This window comes from Cervus canadensis, chromosome 10 (genome assembly GCF_019320065.1).
Source record: "Cervus canadensis isolate Bull #8, Minnesota chromosome 10, ASM1932006v1, whole genome shotgun sequence".
Lineage (NCBI taxonomy): Eukaryota > Metazoa > Chordata > Mammalia > Artiodactyla > Cervidae > Cervus > Cervus canadensis.
Window position 1 is genome coordinate 48,563,232 of NC_057395.1, and position 18,950 is coordinate 48,582,181.

At 40.5% G+C, this 18,950-nt stretch overlaps 1 protein-coding gene across 3 annotated transcripts; it reads left to right on the forward strand.

The window, feature by feature from the left end:
* Positions 1-417: 417 nt before the first annotated feature.
* LOC122448236 (prion protein) lies at positions 418-18,419 on the forward strand. Of its 3 annotated transcripts, none has more exons than XM_043479407.1 (3): positions 418-540; positions 2,948-3,045; positions 16,933-18,419. In XM_043479407.1, the coding sequence occupies exon 3, from the start codon at positions 16,943-16,945 to the stop codon at positions 17,711-17,713; it is 771 nt and encodes a 256-aa protein (XP_043335342.1). In that variant the 5' UTR covers positions 418-540; positions 2,948-3,045; positions 16,933-16,942; the 3' UTR covers positions 17,714-18,419. The 3 variants fall into 3 exon arrangements, with proteins under 3 accessions (XP_043335342.1, XP_043335343.1, XP_043335344.1); XM_043479408.1 differs by having other exon boundaries at positions 515-536; XM_043479409.1 differs by lacking the exons at positions 418-540; positions 2,948-3,045 and adding an exon at positions 3,862-3,961.
* The last annotated feature ends 531 nt before the right edge of the window (positions 18,420-18,950 follow it).

Genomic DNA, 18,950 nt, shown 5'->3' on the forward strand with positions numbered 1-18,950 from the left:
TAATCTAATCATTTATTTTGTAGACAATGAGCAGGAACTGAGTAAATGACGGCAGGTAATGGCTAATATCCTTTCTAGGCCTCAAATTTTAATCTGAAAATTCACAAACATTGCGCTCAATCCAGGGTAGTAGAATTTTTGTTCTTTTTAGAAATTTCTGGTTACCAAAGTTCCAGAAATTGCTTTCTCATTTCCTGATCTTTTATTTTCTCTATTACGTAACGAGAAGCTCGGGCTTTGGCCGATTTTTCCTTTAAAGATGATTTTTATCGTCAACAAGCGATTTCGGGGAGTGATGAGCCGGGGAGGCGATATTAGTTGATGCTAGCGTTTAAGCTAGTCTCTACTCGTTTTGCCCAGGGACTTAGATTCCTGGGTCTGCCGGTAAACCCCGGGCGTCGGCAGCGGGCGCGCCTGAGCGTGCGCGCGCCGTCGCCTCCCCGCCCCTGCACCTCCTCCTCCGCCCGGCGACTCACCCGCCCTAGTTGCCAGTCGCTGACAGCCGCAGAGCAGAGAGCGTCTTCTTTTTCGCAGAGGCAGGTAAACAACCACGTAGTCCTTTAAATTCCCAGCGGAGGCCGCCCAACCCCAGGGCTGGCGGCCGAGGCCCCCGGGCACCCAGCCGGATCGGATTGGGTGGGAGGCAGACCTTGACCGTGAGGAGGACTGGGGACGTTCCGGCGGGCGCGGGGAACGTCGGGCCTGTTTAGCGTGCTCGTTGGATTTTGACAGCCGCCGCTCGGTTTTGCCCTACTGGTTAGGAGAGCTCCATTTACTCGGAATGTGGACGGGGGCCGCGGCTGGCTGGCCCCCCTCCCGGGGTACGTGGGCGGTGTGTAGGAATCTAGCCCCCTCCCACGCTCGTCCACTGCGGGAGTGGGATGGGCGAATCGCACCGGTAGAGGGGCCGCAGGTCAGAGGAACCGCTGGGGAGCTCAGAAGAACAAGGGAGAGGCCCCGGAATCTGGGGCCTCCAGATGCCCAGAGGAGACGCGTTATTGGGGGTGGGGGAAGCTGGCGCCCCACGGGGCCCGACCTCGGCGGTGAGGAGTGCGGGAGCGTCCGTGGGCCCCCAGCCGCTGCTGCCGAGCTCCTCCCGAGGGGCGGCCCTGCCTGCCATCACGCGGCTGGGAGGTACCTGGGTAGCTGCGGGTGAGTCTCTGGCAACCGCGTGGGGATCGGCTCGGGCGGGCGTGGCCTGGGCTTCGGCCTCGGCGAGGGGAGTCATGGGCGACCCTGCCCTCACTCCAGGCCAGAGAAATCCAGGTACCGGGAGCAGTGTTTCCTGGGAGCTCAGATGTGGTAAAGCCAAAGCTTTTCGCTGTCTCCACTGACCCTCCGGAAGGAGGGATCTCGGCCTTAAGGAGACTGAGGGGAGGGGATCAGGCGCCTCTCGGAGAAACACCCTCATCTGCCAATAGGGGTGGCACCTTCACGTTTGATTACTAAACAACGAGGAGAAGTCCGTTTTTTGCTGTCCTTTTTCGTCCCCCCCCCCTTTTCTTTTGGTACCATCTGTAGCAAATAGATTTTTTAAAATCATAAGCCCACCACCCTCACCATCTTGTTTTTCAGTTTCCTCGTCTCCAGATTCTTAACAACAAAGCAGTTTCACCTCCCTGATCATGGTTATCCTCATCTCATGGCCGAGTTATTTACTTGTACTTAAGAGCAAGCAGGGTTTATTAAGCAGTTTCCCGAATGCTGAACATTTGAAGTGTTACTTTTCCTTGCAAAAGATTCCACATAGAATAGGATTAAAAATTTTCACAAGTTGTCAGAGAAAAATAGGAACAGAAAATTGAATAAAAATGTCAGACCTCTGGATAATGAACAACTCTCTCAGATTTTAAAATTAACCTATGAAAGGGAACAGTTTTCCTATGGAAACACTGAGGGGCTCTAACAATGAAAAAGAACCAGAAAAGGAAAGAAAACAGAGTTAGGATGTGATTTGTATATGATTTGTATCTGATGCAAATTTTTCATACTTGTGAAAGAAAAATATCAAGATTATAAAAAGATAAATGGTGAAATGAAGAATCATTTATGGGATAAAATACAAATTAAAGCAAGTCTGGATTATCATTTTACAACTAGTAGTAAAAACAACAGTAACAGCAACCACTCCTGGAAGGTTACCTAGAAATTTGCATATTCAGTTATCATGGGAGGTGGCAAGGCTTTGGAGTTTAAAATATGGCTCTGCAACTAATTTTACAATTCGGGACCTAATTTCCTCCTCCTCCTCTTGTCCATTCATAAAATAGAGGAAATTATACCTACTTCAGGAGTTTGCCAAGATTAACTGTAAAACTGACCTTTAGTATGTATACTTTTATTCTTTGCCTAGTCACACTGCACTGGGGGACATTGTGAATCTGTATGAAATTTGTGAAAAACGGTCTGGTGATCCTTTAAGCCATGACCCAGAAACCCCACTCCTGGGAACTTACCTGCAATGGAAGAAACAAGGAAAGAAGAAGAAAAGCTGCATGCACCCACAGAACTCAGAATGATCTAAAATTAGATGCAGTCCAGAGGCAACCTAAATGTATTAATAAAATAGCAGAGCAGCAGCTAAGAAAATCATAGCACTTTACTGAAAGAAACATTGTGTAACCATCACAAGTCATAATTTTAGAGCCTCTCTGTGATATATAGGAAAAAACTGACAGGTCAAAGTAAGATTACTCAGACATGGATGCATATGTGGAAAATCTGAGCGAAAAATGGACCCACAGTTTTCTGTGTATGGGAGAAGGAGAGTTCAGTGTCATGTTTGCTTTTTTTTAGTCAGCGTCATCTCTTTTTTAAAAATACTATCGTATTTTTTCCTTGAGTAGATTCATTAGTGGTTTAATGGTTTATATACTGAGTTATTCTGTTAAAGAATCAGTTCTTTATATTTATTTATCAATTATAGTTTTTTCTTTTTTTTTTTAAGGACTTCTGAATATATTTGAAAACCGAACAGTTTCAACCAAGTCAAAGCATCTGTCTTCCCAGAGACACAAATCCGACTTAAGCTGAATCACAGCAGATGTAGGTACCCTGCGGAATCTCTTTGGTCTTGTGATGGTTGAAAGTGCGCAACTGTTGCACAGAAGATAAGGGACTGAAAAAGCTGGGATCACAAATCCTTGCTCTGGAGGCCACTGGGATCTATATATGTAACCCTCACCTATTATATCACTCTTTCTTGTAAAGTCATCTTGATTTTGCAGGGAAAGGGACATAGTTTTCTCTAGAATCATTCTGAGTTATGTAAGAAGCAGCCATTTAAAAAATAGTATAATAAAAGCAATAACCTAACATTTCTGCACCAAATCAACACTGAAGGTGACTATCAACAGACAAAGGTTTTATGAGGTAACAGTTTTTCTAAGCTGTAGTTTTAACTTACCTATTCCATTCTCCCTTTTTAGATCTTATTTCCTTTTCCAAGGCAACCAGTTTATCAACTGAACTGTTGCATATGAAACATTCAAAACCTGACTGTGTCTAAAGCTGTGGTGGCTACAGCAAAATAATCTTTGAGTGAATAGCATGTTTAACAGTTCTTACAGTTGGGAGAATTTTTTCTCAGTTTATTCATCCTTTTTCTCCTAACCATGTTCTGCTTATTGCTGTTCTAATATTGTGTGATCACATCAAGGGAGGTGTTCCCTTTTATGCAAAACATTATAAATGTTAAATGTTTTCTTCCCGAGACCAAGCTCGGAAGATTGGCTAGGAGTGCAGCTCCCTGGGAAGCCTTATTATAGATTCCTACTAGATACTCCCAGGCTGTTGGCCTGGTATAGACTTTAGCAATGTTGCTTTTCTTTTTTTGTTGTTGTTGTTGCTTTTCTTAAAGCTCTTCAAATCACTCTGAGGATGGACCAGACTGGAGACCGTTTGCCCTATTCAGTCCAGGGCTAGGCCTCAGTGTCAGTGGAAAAACCTCCACCTCAAAATGGTTTGTAAATTTTTGTACAGCTTGCATTAGACTCTTTTTAAGGAGCAGTGACCTCAAAAGATGAAAATATGACAAATGAGTTCCACTTAGCTTATGAAAAATTGGAAATTTCCCCAGGGCAAGGATGGATAGAGGGACTGTTTGGTGCCAGTTTCCAGTTTAACTAAATAAGTCTCAAGGGTATAACATATTTTGAGTATCGAAAGTTTGGCCCCTGGCACACAACCACTGGACATAAGTTCCTACCAGCTCTGATTCTCAATCCCCATGTATAAAAGCGAATAAGATGAATGGGACAATATATGGATAGTTTTGTTGTTGTTCCTTCTCTCTCATTCCATTGCTCTGCCATTGTGCTTATGCACTAATGCCACATGATCGTATTTATTATAGTTTTCCAATCCATCTGATACCTGGCAGGCCAAGTGTACCCTAGATTTTCTTCCTGTTCAGTAATTTCTTCAGTCTTCTTAATTTTGCTGCTGCTGCTGCTGCTGCTAAGTCGCTTTAGTTGTGCCCGACTCTTAGCGACCCCATGGATTGCAGCCTACCAGGCTCCTCCATCCATGGGATTTTCTAGGCAAGAGTACTAGAGTGGGTTGCCATTGCCTTCTCCATCTTAATTTTGAGTATCATTATATTCTTTAAAATCCTCTTTGAATTAGGACTGAAATTGTATTGACTTAATGATTAATTGGAGTTGAATTGGTATCTTTCAAAATCTTCAGTCTTGATTTTCCCAGTCATAAACCTTGCCTATCTTTCTTTTTTTTTTGCAGTCTTCCAGCTTTTTTCGTCTAAGTTCTACTATTTATTATTAGGTTAAATCTTAGTTTGCATTTTTTGTTGCCATAATGGGTGGAATTTTTTTTTTTCACACTAAATCTTCTAAGTAATTACAACTAATTTGAGTATTCACTCTTTTCTATATGTTGAGTTTAAAAACTGCCACCCTAATAAATAAGCTCATTTATTTATTCAAGGGCATTTTTGGATGACTGTCCTGAATTTTCCAGATAGAAAATCATACCTGGCTTTCTCCATAGCAGTCCAAAATAGCAGCAATCACTTACATTCTTGTCTTGTTAATCTCATTCAAGAGAATGCTTTTCCTCTGTTAAGATAGGGTGTGGGCTGTGTATTACTTCTAGTTCTATAGAAATTTTTTCAACATCTTAAACTTAAAAAGTTAGAAAAGCACTGATTCCTGAATTTAAGTGAGAGCTTTAATTTTAATTGAAAACTTTGCAACATCAGAGAATCATTTTTTCCTCCTTAACCTACTAATAGGTTAATTGATTTCATGACTTTGAGCCATTCTTGTATTCCTAAAATAATCCGTTTTGGTCACAGTGTATTCTTTTACTAAAATATCAAAATCAATTTGGTGGTAATTTCTTTTGGATTTTGGCATCCATATTGCTGCAGGTTGGGTAGCTAGGAGTGTGAGCCCTTCACTCCTTGTGGCTCTTACTGCTACATCTCAGGTGAACTGCCCAAATGTTTATATCTCTACTGAGTAAGAATTCCAGATTCTTATAACAATTGCCTAAATTGATACTCTCACTTGAATGGCTCATAGATGTAGCAAAGTTAATATATCCAAACTATAACTTTATTTTTCTCACAAGCCTGGCCCTCTATCAGTTTTCTTGTTTTCATTAGGTGGCATCACCACCATCTACCTAGTTCCAAAAGCCACAAACCTGGTCAACTCTCACATCCACTCTATCAGCTTAATTGTTTTTTTCTGCAAAATACATCCCATTTTTCATAGCTCCTTGCTGCTTTGTCACAGTCCCAGATTCCACCACCTTCTTCCTTTAATCATTTTTTAAATGGTCTCACCATTTCCTTTCTTATCCCTCAAAATTTTCTCTTTACACAACAGTAAGGGTGAACTTTAAAAAAAAAAGAAAAAAAAAATCTGTGATGTGATTCTCCTAAGCCACTTGATGGCTTCACACTGTTTCAGGCTCCAGATACTTATCTCCCTGTAGTCCCCAAACCCAAAAACTAAATATCTTACCACTGTGTTCTCAGCCACAGAACAGTAATATTAGAAGACACGTAATAAATATTTGTTCAAGTAATCAATAGTTATTGTACAGTAACTTTTTTCTCCATTTCTTTTATGATAAATGGTCAAGTTTTCTATTTAAAAACTGGTACATAGTAGCTGTTCCATAAATATTTATTTAATGATTGATTCAATGTCAGTTTTTATAGTTGAATAGAAAGGTAATCCCTCCCACACAGATTTTTTTTTTTAATTTTTTATGAGGCAAGGAATATGACTACTTGGAAAACTGGCTGCCTGAGAAAATGGCAGACTAATGTCTCAAAACAAGTATCAGTGTCTAGATGCCAGGTTCTTTTACAGAACAGAGATGTCAGGAAGATGAGGAAATAAAGGCAGAATAGAGAGGGAGAGGCAGTGTGGAAGTAAAGTAAAAAAGACCCATGTCTTGCAAGACATCTCCAGAAATGGGCAGCCTGTGGAAGGGATGTGTTAATCTCTTCTTTCCTGCAACCATTCACAGGTGGGAAGTGTCAGATTATCTCCCTGTGAGCTAAACAAAGGCACTTCAGTCCAACAGTTAGGCAGAGGGACTGGGTTTTCTGAGGCAGGCCATTATGTATGATTATAATAACAACAGCAACAAAAAGCAAGTCAAAGAAACAGTTCCAACATGGAGTCAGAATTGGTTCTTGTCTGCAACAGTTCCCCACTGTCAAGGTCCATTTGACAATCTTGTAGGAAAAGGGGACAGTGATCTTTCTGTTTGTCAGATGAATCTTTCTGGGAGTGTCTGCCGGTTCCAAATATTGAGATTTGTTTTCTTTTTGTTCCTCCTTGGAAAGTGCCTACTTTATACCTGTCAACTTAGAAATATTGGACTTCAAATCCAGGAGGCAGTATCTCAAGTTAAGAAATTTTGCACTTTTCTGTGTATGGGAAGATGCATGAGTCAGGGCTCATTAAAATTATTTCCTTGATATGTAATTCAGCTGTCTGGGGCCTGTGATCCTGTGTTCTCAAGAGTTTCCTCAAGGTTCACCACAGGGAATGGGTGCAATCTGATGACTGCTAGACGGCAGGTATTTTCCCTCCTGAGTTTTCTTTCCTGAGTTTTTTCTCCTTCTTGAGTTGACTTGGGGTTCACCAGCTCACATTGGAGGGCTTCAATTGTTGATTCCATTTCTCAGGTCTTCCCTTCTTGGTCAGGAATTTGACCAATATTTGGGAGACATTTCATGATCAAACTTTGTTTCATGGTGCTGTGAGGTTCATCCCAGATCAGGCAAAACTTCTTGATGCACCACTCCAGGTGCTAAATTTTGGATTAGACCCCCATGAATAATTAAAGATTTTCTGGATTCTGTCTAATTATCATCCAGGAGACATTTTCCATTGTTGCTTCTTCCCATACCTAGAATCACACTATTATAATTATTTTATGTTGTAAATGTGATCTATTTTCTCAAGATGTTCAGCCGTAGTTTTATTGGAGGCCTGATTACACATTAGTTCCTGCAAGAGACAACCATATTATAAATTAGTCAGGATATAAGTAATGCAGCTAGTAACACTGATAATGACATAGTGCAACAGGGAGACACAAAACACAATTTAAAAATAAAGAATAAAGTAAAGCAATGATTAGTATAACTAGTTGTAGTCCAGTTGCAATAATCTAGTGACCAAAGGAGCCATAACTGATTAAACGAGCTATCTTCAGTTTCATTGTACTGGCCATTGCCATAGCTTAATCTTTGAGACAATCATATGCTACTGGCAGGATCAACCAGATAGAGAGAGAAAGATTTAAGTTTTACTTTTGCTTACAAAAGATATAATTTACCAAGTTACTCTTAAGTCAGAGGTTAAGGAAGTTTTCCTTACACCTGGAAAACACAGATTTAAACCAGTTATTTTTAGATAGAAACCATAAAAATTATAGCAATTTATCAGTTCACTCAGTCCTATGTAACTAATCCTTTTTGTTAACAGCTTTATGAAGCCATCAGATTTCCCATTAGAATTCTTCAATGTGTTACTAGTTCAGCATTATGATCTAAAAGTCAGAAACTTGGATTTATCCGAAAGTCCTTTTTATAAATCTTCTTGAAGAGGAGGCGTTTTTACAGAGGCAAGAGTGAAACCATAACTGTCCATAATGACAAAAGACTTAAGAAGGCACTTTAAATCTGATTATGATGCAATTGACAAAGTAACCTGGTTACTGCTATGACATACAATGCTTTCAGGTAATAGAACTAGAGTTATGACTGATAATATTCTACCAGGACGTATCACATTTCTAAGAACTCATATAATCTCTAGAATATTGATATCATTTATCATATAATAAAATTTAAGATTTATTATTCATTGGACAACACTTGCCATGTAGTTTAACATACCAAGTAAATCTAATTAGTTTAATATCTCCCTTTGGTGTGTCTCAGGGGCCCTTTGAAGCACCCCAAAGTTAGCTAAAGATCAAAGGAACTTTATTGTAATTTGATTTGGGAAGTCTTGTCAAAAGAGCATTAAGAAAAAATATTTTAAAACACAACAGGATCATAGGTCACTGTGAAACAATAGTTACTTACTTAACCAAAATGACAATAAAAGATTTCAAAGGCAAATATAGAACAGATTATTTAAAAGGTAGAAATACTTATTATCTATTATCAAAGGAGAGAAAAGCCAAATTTGCTTTGTACTAGGTTACTTTCAAGACTCATTTATTCAGTTAAATTTGTTTTAAACTTAGTCCTGATCATATACAAAACTACTTTTTCAGGGTCCATGTTTAACGAACTTTCCATCACTTAATTTATTTTAGCACAATTTTAACTTTCAAGTTGTTGAATATCTGGAGATATCCTAAAATAAAATTATTTCTTAAAGTTCACTCAAAGCTCTTATCTTCATTTGCATTTTCTTTCCTTAAAAGTTTCTTCACATCAAGTCCCTTTCCTTGCTGACAAATTGTATCAGCAAACAACCATTAATACCAAATATAATTTAATACTAAATATTTCCCAGCTCACGTGAACCTGGAGCTCATTTAGCTTAATTGTATTTAGAATTGTTTGGTTTGTAAGCACTTACTTTTGTTTAAACCAATTAAATAGAGCTCTTTTACAAATCAACTGCAGCAATGTTATCCAAAGACAAAGATACATACAAACACACAAACAGAGAGGCCTCAGTTCTTATTTCAAGATTGCAGTACTGAGTCAGGCAATGTAAAACCCATCAGTTTACATATGAGGTTGAATTAAAATTGGGTTTCTCATAGATGGAATAAGTCAAACTCACTTGGCTAGATAGCTAAATATTTGCAGAAAAAGCACTTAGGAATTCTAATTATCTTGGCCAAGCCAACTTCTAAATTACTTTACCTACTCTAAAATTTGCATTTTAAAAAGACAGCGTAATGAGGGTTCCTGAGAAGACATTTGTGTCTCAAAGACATTTGCATCTCAGAGATACAGCCAAGTTTTTCCTAAAATACTTTGTTTCCTCTGTTAAATACTTACAGGCCTCTTAAGATAACCAGGGAAGGTCTGGGGAGTAGTAAAATGATTGATGGGATTTGGATTATTTTTGGAACCACACTTCCGGTGCTGTAAAGACTGCATTTGTAAAACACAGACAGTTTTGTTTTTCTTTTTTGAATGATACTGAAGGATTGACATACCCATTTACCTATGTTGGAAAGTTTTACCTTTCCTCATTTAGCTTAGCTCTTGGGAAGACACAGAGGCAACAATTTAGGCTCCTGTAAATCAGTCTGGACTGAGGAATCTGCCTCATAGTCCTACCTGGAAGGTCGTAGCCAGGGGGAATGGGTCAGTGTTTTGCTTGAACCAATGTGTGCTTCACAATGCCTAGAAGTTGTCTTGCTGGAGTTGTCGTAGCCACACGTTCCGGGAAACAAAATCACTCAGAAGGACAATGCAGATAGTGGAGTGCAGTTTATTATACCGGCGGGCCCAAGGCAGAGTCTCTTCTTAGCCAAGGACCCTGACCAGTTTTTGTGAAAACCTTATATATCCTAAATGTACGTGCCCAAACCCACCTCCCCAAATTCCCTGAAACTAGTCTGAACAAAGGAAAGATACAAAGTTAACCCATGATTCATATTCCTTAAGCCGAGGTAGTTAACAGTGGACAATTATCAATAGGCCTGTGGTCATATCCCAATAAACACAATAGAATTTATGATTCTATTCAGTTACACAGATAATTAGGGTATTCTTTTAGGCTACTGAGAGTCTAGGTATGAGCCCTGGGGCTCTTCCATCTGGGGGGTCTGGTTTTCCAGTTGGTATGTCATTTCCATAGATCCTGGGCATATAAGCTCAAAGTCCACAGTCTGGCCCAACATGGAGTCCTGCTTTCAAGATGGAGCCTGTTCTGTCTGTTTCCTCCTTCAGAGTCAGATGCTCTTAATAGTCTGGTCCATTCTGTTACCCACTTATCCTGTCACAAGAGACTTCAAGCAATAGGCGCCTTAATGGCTTTTAAGTGCCTGACCCATGCCCTCACAATATTAATTGGCCTGCTACTCAGCCTAAGGGAGAAGGAGGAAAGGAGAGCCTTGACCTGCTTGGGTGGCAGCTACTGGGGCACAGTGGGCTATGAGGCCTTCAGAACACCCCAGAGAATAACCCTAGCTAGAGTTCCATAGATATTAGTCTGTTTGCAGAGGGTTTGAGGGGAAAGGAATGAGGGAGTGTGAGAAGTTTGGAGACCTTAAAGGAAGTACTTCTCCTTTTAGCTCAAGCAATTAGTATCAGATGCCTGTATGTTACCAAAGTAACCAGAATAAACCAAAGTCTAGCCAGCTAGAGGGTCACATTAACATGACTTCCCAGTTTCATTAGACCTGTGACCTTTGTCCAAAATGCTTTATAAATGGAGTTTTCCTTCACGGGTGGTGCTCCCCAAGCTGAAGCTGAAGCTCTCCACTGTCAAAGTTACCCAGGGCTCCTGTAGGAAAATTAGAATCAAATGCCTCAAGTCCAAGGGAGTCCCCAAGCCTCTTCATTTATTATCAGAGTGTTCCTCTCCTTTGCAAAACACTTCTAATTGCAAGAGTGTGTAATTGTGAGCCATTCAGGGCCCATTGCTCTTCTGATCTTAACATATCTAATATATGTCCCCAAAACTTTTCTTCAGGATAGACAAAATATTTCCCATTTTTATAGGTTTGATAGCACCAAAACACAAAAAAATAGGCAAATTCCAACATAAATGACACAAATTCCAGCACTAATACATAGATGAACCATTTCCCAGCTCAGGTAAATAAATTTACCCTACAAAACAAATGAACTAATTCCAACTGTGTGCTTGTTTTGTGCCCTCCCTCTGGAGGCATGCATGCTAAGCCGCTTCAGTTGTGTCTGACTCTTTACAACTCTTTGGACTGTGTCCCACCAGGCTCCTCTGTCAATGGGATTCTCCAGGCAAGAATACTGCTATGCCCTTGGATATACTCCAGTATTCTTATACTCCAGTATACTCTATTATTCTTTCCTGGAGAATCCCATGGTCAGAGGAGACTGACAGGCTACAGTTCATAAGGTCACAAAGAGTAGGATACGACTGAAATGACATAGCACAAAACAAGCACACAACTAGGGTAGGCTTACCCCCACAAGAACTAGTTCCCCAATAAACTGGTTCCAACTCAGGTAGAGTCCAACAACAATTCCCATCTCCAACAGGGTACCCCAACCAAATTGGCTTGTCCTATAAAGGAAAAGCCCAAATTTAGAGGGGAATATGCTTCCAGTGTGCACACCAGAGCAACTTACCTACAAAATCAAGTTTGTCAACTCATAATAGAGAAGGGCAAACAAAACCACAAACAAATGAGCCAGCTATCGAATGAAGAAAACTAATGCTATGAAATTGAGTCTGTTGACTTTTAGAAGTTTGTTGATTCTTTTCTTCAACTGCCAGGCCCTGGGGCCACTGATGCCACTTCAGGGAATCTTGAAGGAGAGATCATCAGCACAAATGGTCCCAGCAGCTGCTAGAGCCTTGCCCTAATATTCCCTAACGGAGCTGGCTAAACACAAGCAGCAAGTCAAATTTGTTACCGAATCCAGGCTTGCTCCACCCAGTGAACAACAGGCCAGTGAATCAGAGATGAGATGTTGAGGGAAAGAATGTGACTTTATTCGGTAAGCTGGCTGACTGAGAAGATGGCAGACTAACGTCTCAAAATAACCTTCTTGGGTTCTGGATGCCAGGTTCTTTATAGAACAAATGAGGGGAAGTGAGGAAATAAAGTAAAAAGGCAGAATAGAGAGGGAGAGGCAATGAGTCTTGGGACATCAGTCTTGCAAAACATCTCTGAGAATCCCCATACAGTTTTTTAATTCATAAATTTTACCTTTTACAGTTAGGTCTCTTATCCATTTAGAGCCTGCTTTTGCATGTGGCATTAAAGTCCCAGTTTTATTTTCCTTCAGTTTCCCAGAAGTCTTTGCTAAATAAACCTTCCTTTCTCATTGATTTGTTTTGTCAATTTATCATTTATCCAGTTTGTACTAAAGTCAATGTATCTGGGTTTCTCTCTGAACTTGTTATTCTGCTTCCTTTGATCTGTATGTTCATTTCTAGATTGGTACCATATTTATTACTATGACTTTATACTAGGATTTAATGTTTGATAACAGTAGGTTCTCACCTCTTTTCCTTTTTAAGGTTGAGTTTTATTTGTGGACATTTCTTCATTCTTTATTGAATTTCTCAAAAAAAATCCAGCTAGAATTTTGATTGTCATTATTATTCATATTATAAGTTCATTTATAGGAAATTGACATCTTTATAATACTAAGTGGTTCCAACTGAGACCTTTCCATTTTTACAGATCATCTTCTTTGTTCTTTAGTAGTGTTCAATTTCTTTTCCCCCTAGTCTTACTTTCTCTTGAGTTAAGTCAATCCTAGATACTTTACAGTATGAAAGTGAAAGTGAAAGTTGTATCTGACTCTTTGTGCCCCCATGGACTATACAGCCCATGGAATTCTCTAGGCCAGAATACTGGAGTGGGTAGCCTTTCCTTCCTCCAAGGGATCCTCCCAACCCAGGGATCAAACCCAGGTCTCCCACATTGCAGGCAGACTCTTTACCAGGTGAGCCCAAGAATATTGGAGTGGGTAGCCTATCCCTTCTCTGGTGGATCTTCCCGACCCAGGAATCAAACTGGGGTCTCCTGCATTGCAGGTGGTTTCTTTACCAACTGAGCTATCAGGAAAGCCCACTTTACAGTATGGGTTGAAATTATTACTATCTTATTTATTAATTTTTTTCTAGTCAATTATTGCTGGTGTAGAGAAATGCTGTTGATTTTTATAAGCCAATCCATAGCCTTGCTGAACTCTAGTTGAGTCTCTTGTTACCTCTGCCAAGTGTGCTGAATTTTCTATGTATATAATCACATTAATTCCAAATAATGACAGCTGGAGCTCTTTTCTTACAGTTATTGCACCAGTCTTTGTCCTTGCATATGGCATTGGAAGAAGGATTCCCAAGTGGCTCAGTGTTAAAGAATCCACCTATCAATGAGGAGATGCAGATTTGATTCCTGGGTCAGGAAGATGCCTTGGAGAAGGAAATGGCCACGCACTCCAGTATTCTTGCCTAGGAAATCTCATGGACAGAGGAGCCTGGAGAGCTACAGTCCATGGGGTCACAAAAGAGTTGGACACAACTTAGTGACTAAAATAACAGTAATGGCACTGGAAGGATCTCCAGTCCTGTGACAGGGGACGTCCTTATTTTGTTTCTGATCATAAAGGGACTGCATTCAAAAATTATCTATTAATTATGTTTACCATTTCTGTTATATAGTCTTTGTTAAGTTAAGCAGGTTTCCTCCTATTCCTAGACTGCTAAGAGTAGTTTTCTTAGTGATAGGTATTCAGTTCAGTTCAGTCGCTCTGTTGTGTCCAACTCTTTGCAACCCCATGGACTGCAGCACGCCAGGCTTTCCTGTCCGTCACCAACTCCCAGAGCTTACTCAAACTCATGTCCATTGAGTCAGTGATGCCATCCAGCCATCTCATCCTCTGTCATCCCCTTCTCCTCCTGCCCTCAGTCTTTCCTAGCATCAGGGTCTTTTCCAGTGAGTCAGCTCTTTGCATCAGGTGGCCAAAATATTGGAGTTTCAGCTTCAGCATCAGTCCTTCCAATGAACACCCAGGACTGAGCTCCTTTAAGATGGACTGGTTGGATGTCCTTGCAGTCCAAGGGACTCTCAAGAGTCTTCTCCAACACCACAGTTCAAAACCATCAATTTTTTGGCACTCAGCTTTCTTCACAGTCCAACTCTCACATCTGTACATGACCACTGGAAAAACCATAGCCTTGACTAGATGGACCTTTGTTGACAAATAATGTCTCTGCTTTTTAATATGCTGTCTAGGTTGGTCATAACTTTCCTTCCAAGGAGTAAGCGTCTTTTAATTTCATGGCTGCAATCACCATCTGCAGTGATTTTGGAGCCCAAAAAATAAAGATAGGTATTGACTGTTATCAAATACTTAATATCTAGATGTGTTAGAGGATTAGGCTGCAACCTGACTATTCTCTGAGAACATCTTATATGAAGTGTCATAACACAGCCAGGCATTCAGAAACCTGGTATGCATTCCTAGCAATTTTACTGTAATCACAGATATGTTTCTGGAATTTGCTAATCTTTGTAGCATAATTTGTACAGTGAGAGATTTTGGATTAAATAATACAAGATCTTCCTTATTTTAATCACAAACAAAGAAAATTCTCCAAGGTCTCATTAAGTTTTGAGTTCTTCTTATTCTTAGAAATGATTCTCTACTTCAAAATTGTTTTTTATGATTTTCATAATTAAATGTTGCTTGTGTGATCTCAACTGATTTTAAAATGATTTCATCTTAATATAGTTTATGATTATCCAACTTTATTCTGATATTCAATTTTAAAGTAGTGATCAGCAACATATGCCCATGACCTTATGTCCTATTGCCTGTATCTCCAGTCCGTGGTCATTCCTCAGCTCCAGACTCACCAAGCTTAGCAGACTCACTGGTATCTCTTGTCCCACGTGTAGCTTGATAATGGCATTGTCAAAGCGACATCCTCATTTGTCTTCCTATGGTCTTGCTCCACCTTCTGTCTTCTGTCCACAGAATTGTACAATCCAGAAATCTGGGTTCCACCTCAATTCTTCTAGTCTTTCATCTTCCATGTCAAACACCAAGACTTCCAGAAAGTTCTCATGTTCAATTCCCTGAGGTGTTTGAGCAGAAATTGTGAGCAGCATGGAAGCCAAGAGCTGAGCCCCATGAGCAAATGGAGAGTAGATCAGGGAAGCGGACCTGCAAAAGACCAGGTGCAAGAATGAGGCCATTTGGCATATCCCAGGATACTGTCCCTCTGGTCCTTACCCAAAACAGGCTCCAAAAATCCTAGTAGACATATTCTGAGTAGTTTAACTGGCCTTTTAACTTTCAAATGGATTTTTATTTATACTCAGGCATTTCAATAATGATAGTAGAAACATAAATGGGATGTTAGTTTATTTGTTTAGTCATTCTTCCTCTGAATATTATGCAAGTTAGTCTTTAGTTCTGAAGGTCATGAAAAATAATTTTATAATATTTGGTGCCACTTTTATTTGTAGATGTCCTAGTGCTGGGGATGACTAATATCAGCATTACAGCATATGCCATTTTTGGTTTTATGGCACATGGTATTTTGGAACATGTGGTTTGATGTGGGGTACAGTAGAAAGTGTTTAATGATCATTCTACTGTGCATCTTTAATCTCTGCCCTTGGAACCACCCGTGGTAAGTGAGATCTTCATTCTGAAAGATCTGAATCTTTGATTCATTCATCTGTAATTTGATGAATGTACATTCACAAATGTTCATAGGTTATCATGCAGAATACTTTGTTCCCAAACTGTGCTTGCCCTTATGTGTAAGATATGTGTCTTTTGTACCAAAAATAAAGAGAAAATAAATCACTCATGAATCATTAAATGCTGAACTAAGACTCATTCAGTGAGTGAGTGACTGCAAATATTATGAACACAGCCTTTCTTATCCCATTTTGAATAGCCCCATTTGTCTGTCTATAGAAAGAAAAATTACTTTATAGATGCGTTTGCAAAATCTTGCCTGTTTCCTGTTTCCAAAAATTATTGTATTGAGAATTCCTTTGAGAAAATTCTTGTTGGCATTTACATGTCAGAAGATGTTAATTCCTTCATTTAACAGATATCTATTGTGTACCTACTCTGTGCCAGGCTCTGCCCTGGCCCACTAAGAAGATAGCAGCAAACAAAAGAGACTCATTCCCTGCTTACATTCCCGCATGAGGAAAGAGGATGTGAGCCAATATTCAGAAAATTATTTAATGATCTCAGCACCTACCTTGGGGTCTACCCAACTGGACATTAGAATCAATTCCATAGGGTCCATGCCAGGGTTCGGAAGGTTCCAGGAGCTAATATCCCTTATAACAACCCAATAGGCAGAGCTTCCAGTGTCCCCACAAGAATAAGTCCAGTTGCAAGAATCACTATTTTAAAGAAGTTCAAAGCTATGGTAAACCTACCAGATATTTATAGTTTCTTCTAGTTTATGATATAGTGTACCAATCAGAGGTTATTTTTATCATAAGCAATGTTGCTGGCATTCTACATTTATCAAGTTACTAGGAAACAGATCCAGGAATTATTTTAAGGTCAACTTTGTCCTTGGAGGAGAAAGAGTTGTATTAACACTTTACCTACAATTACTTTCGTGAGATGTATGGAATGTGAAGAACATTTATGACCTAGAATATTTATAGCTGATGCCACTGCTATGCAGTCATGCATTATGCTGCAGACTTTAAGTGATTTTTACATGGGCATATGATGCTGACACCCTCTTTATTTTGCAGATAAGTCATCATGGTGAAAAGCCACATAGGCAGCTGGATCCTAGTTCTCTTTGTGGCCATGTGGAGTGACGTCGGCCTCTGCAAGAAGCGACCAAAACCTGGAGGAGGATGGAACACTGGGGGGAGCCGATACCCGGGACAGGGAAGTCCTGGAGGCAACCGCTATCCACCTCAGGGAGGGGGTGGCTGGGGTCAGCCCCATGGAGGTGGCTGGGGCCAACCTCATGGAGGTGGCTGGGGTCAGCCCCATGGTGGTGGCTGGGGACAGCCACATGGTGGTGGAGGCTGGGGTCAAGGTGGTACCCACAGTCAGTGGAACAAGCCCAGTAAACCAAAAACCAACATGAAGCATGTGGCAGGAGCTGCTGCAGCTGGAGCAGTGGTAGGGGGCCTCGGTGGCTACATGCTGGGAAGTGCCATGAGCAGGCCTCTTATACATTTTGGCAATGACTATGAGGACCGTTACTATCGTGAAAACATGTACCGTTACCCCAACCAAGTGTACTACAGGCCAGTGGATCAGTATAATAACCAGAACACCTTTGTGCATGACTGTGTCAACATCACAGTCAAGCAACACACAGTCACCACCACCACCAAGGGGGAGAACTTCACCGAAACTGACATCAAGATGATGGAGCGAGTTGTGGAGCAAATGTGCATCACCCAGTACCAGAGAGAATCCGAGGCTTATTACCAAAGAGGGGCAAGTGTGATCCTCTTCTCCTCCCCTCCTGTGATCCTCCTCATCTCTTTCCTCATTTTTCTCATAGTAGGATAGGGGCAACCTTCCTGTTTTCATTATCTTCTTAATCTTTACCAGGTTGGGGGAGGGAGTATCTACCTGCAGCCCTGTAGTGGTGGTGTCTCATTTCTTGCTTCTCTCTTTATTACCTGTATGCTAATACCCTTGGCGCTTACAGCACTGGGAAATGAAGAGCAGACATGAGATGCTGTTTATTCAAGTCCCATTAGTTCAGTACGCTAATGCCCCATCTTAGCAGTGATTTTGTAGCAATTTTCTCATCTGTTTCAAGAATACCTGACTATATTTCCCTTTTGGAATAGCGTTTCTGCCAAGTCTGGAAGGAGGCCACATAATATTCATTCAAAAAAACAAAACTGGAAATCCTTAGTTCATAGACCCAGACTCTACCTGGTTGAGAGCATGTGTCCTGTGTCTGCAGAGAACTGTAAAGGATATTCTGCATTTTGCAGGTTACATTTGCAGGTGACACAGCCAGCTATTGCATCAAGAATGGATATTCATGCAACCTTTGACTTATGTGCAGAGGACATTTTCACAAGGAATGAACATAACAAAATACAAAAGGCTTCTGAGACTGGAAAATTCCAACATATGGGAGAGGTGCCCTTGGTGGCAGCCTTCTATTTTGTATGTTTAAAGCACCTTCAAGTGGTATTCCTTTCTTTAGTAACATAAAGTATAGATAATTAAGGTACCTTATTAAACTACCTTCTAGACACTGAGAGCAAATCTGTTGTTTATCTGGAACTCAGGATGATTTTGACATTGCTTAGGGATGTGAGAGTTGAACCATAAAGAAAGCTGAGTGCTGAAGAATTGATGCTTTTGAACTGTAGTGTTGGAGAAAACTTGAGAGTCCCTTGGACTGCAAGGAGATCATATTAGTCCATCCTAAAGGAGATCAGCCCTGAATATTCATCGGAAGGACTGATGCTGAAGCTGAAACTCCAATACTTTGGCCACCTGATTGGAAGAACTGAAGGCAGGAAGGATGCTGGGAAAGACTGAAGGCAGGAGGAGAAGAGGATGACAGAGGATGGATGACATCACTGACTCAATGGACATGAGCTTAAGTAAACTCCAGGAGTTGGCCATGGACAGGGAGACCTGGGATGCTGCAGTCCATGGGGTCACAAAGAGTCGGACACGACTGAGTGACTGAATTGAGGTGAACCCAGATTTTCACATAGAGAATGCAGATATAAAAACTCCATGTTCATTTGATCAAATCTTTCCTGAACCAGTGCTA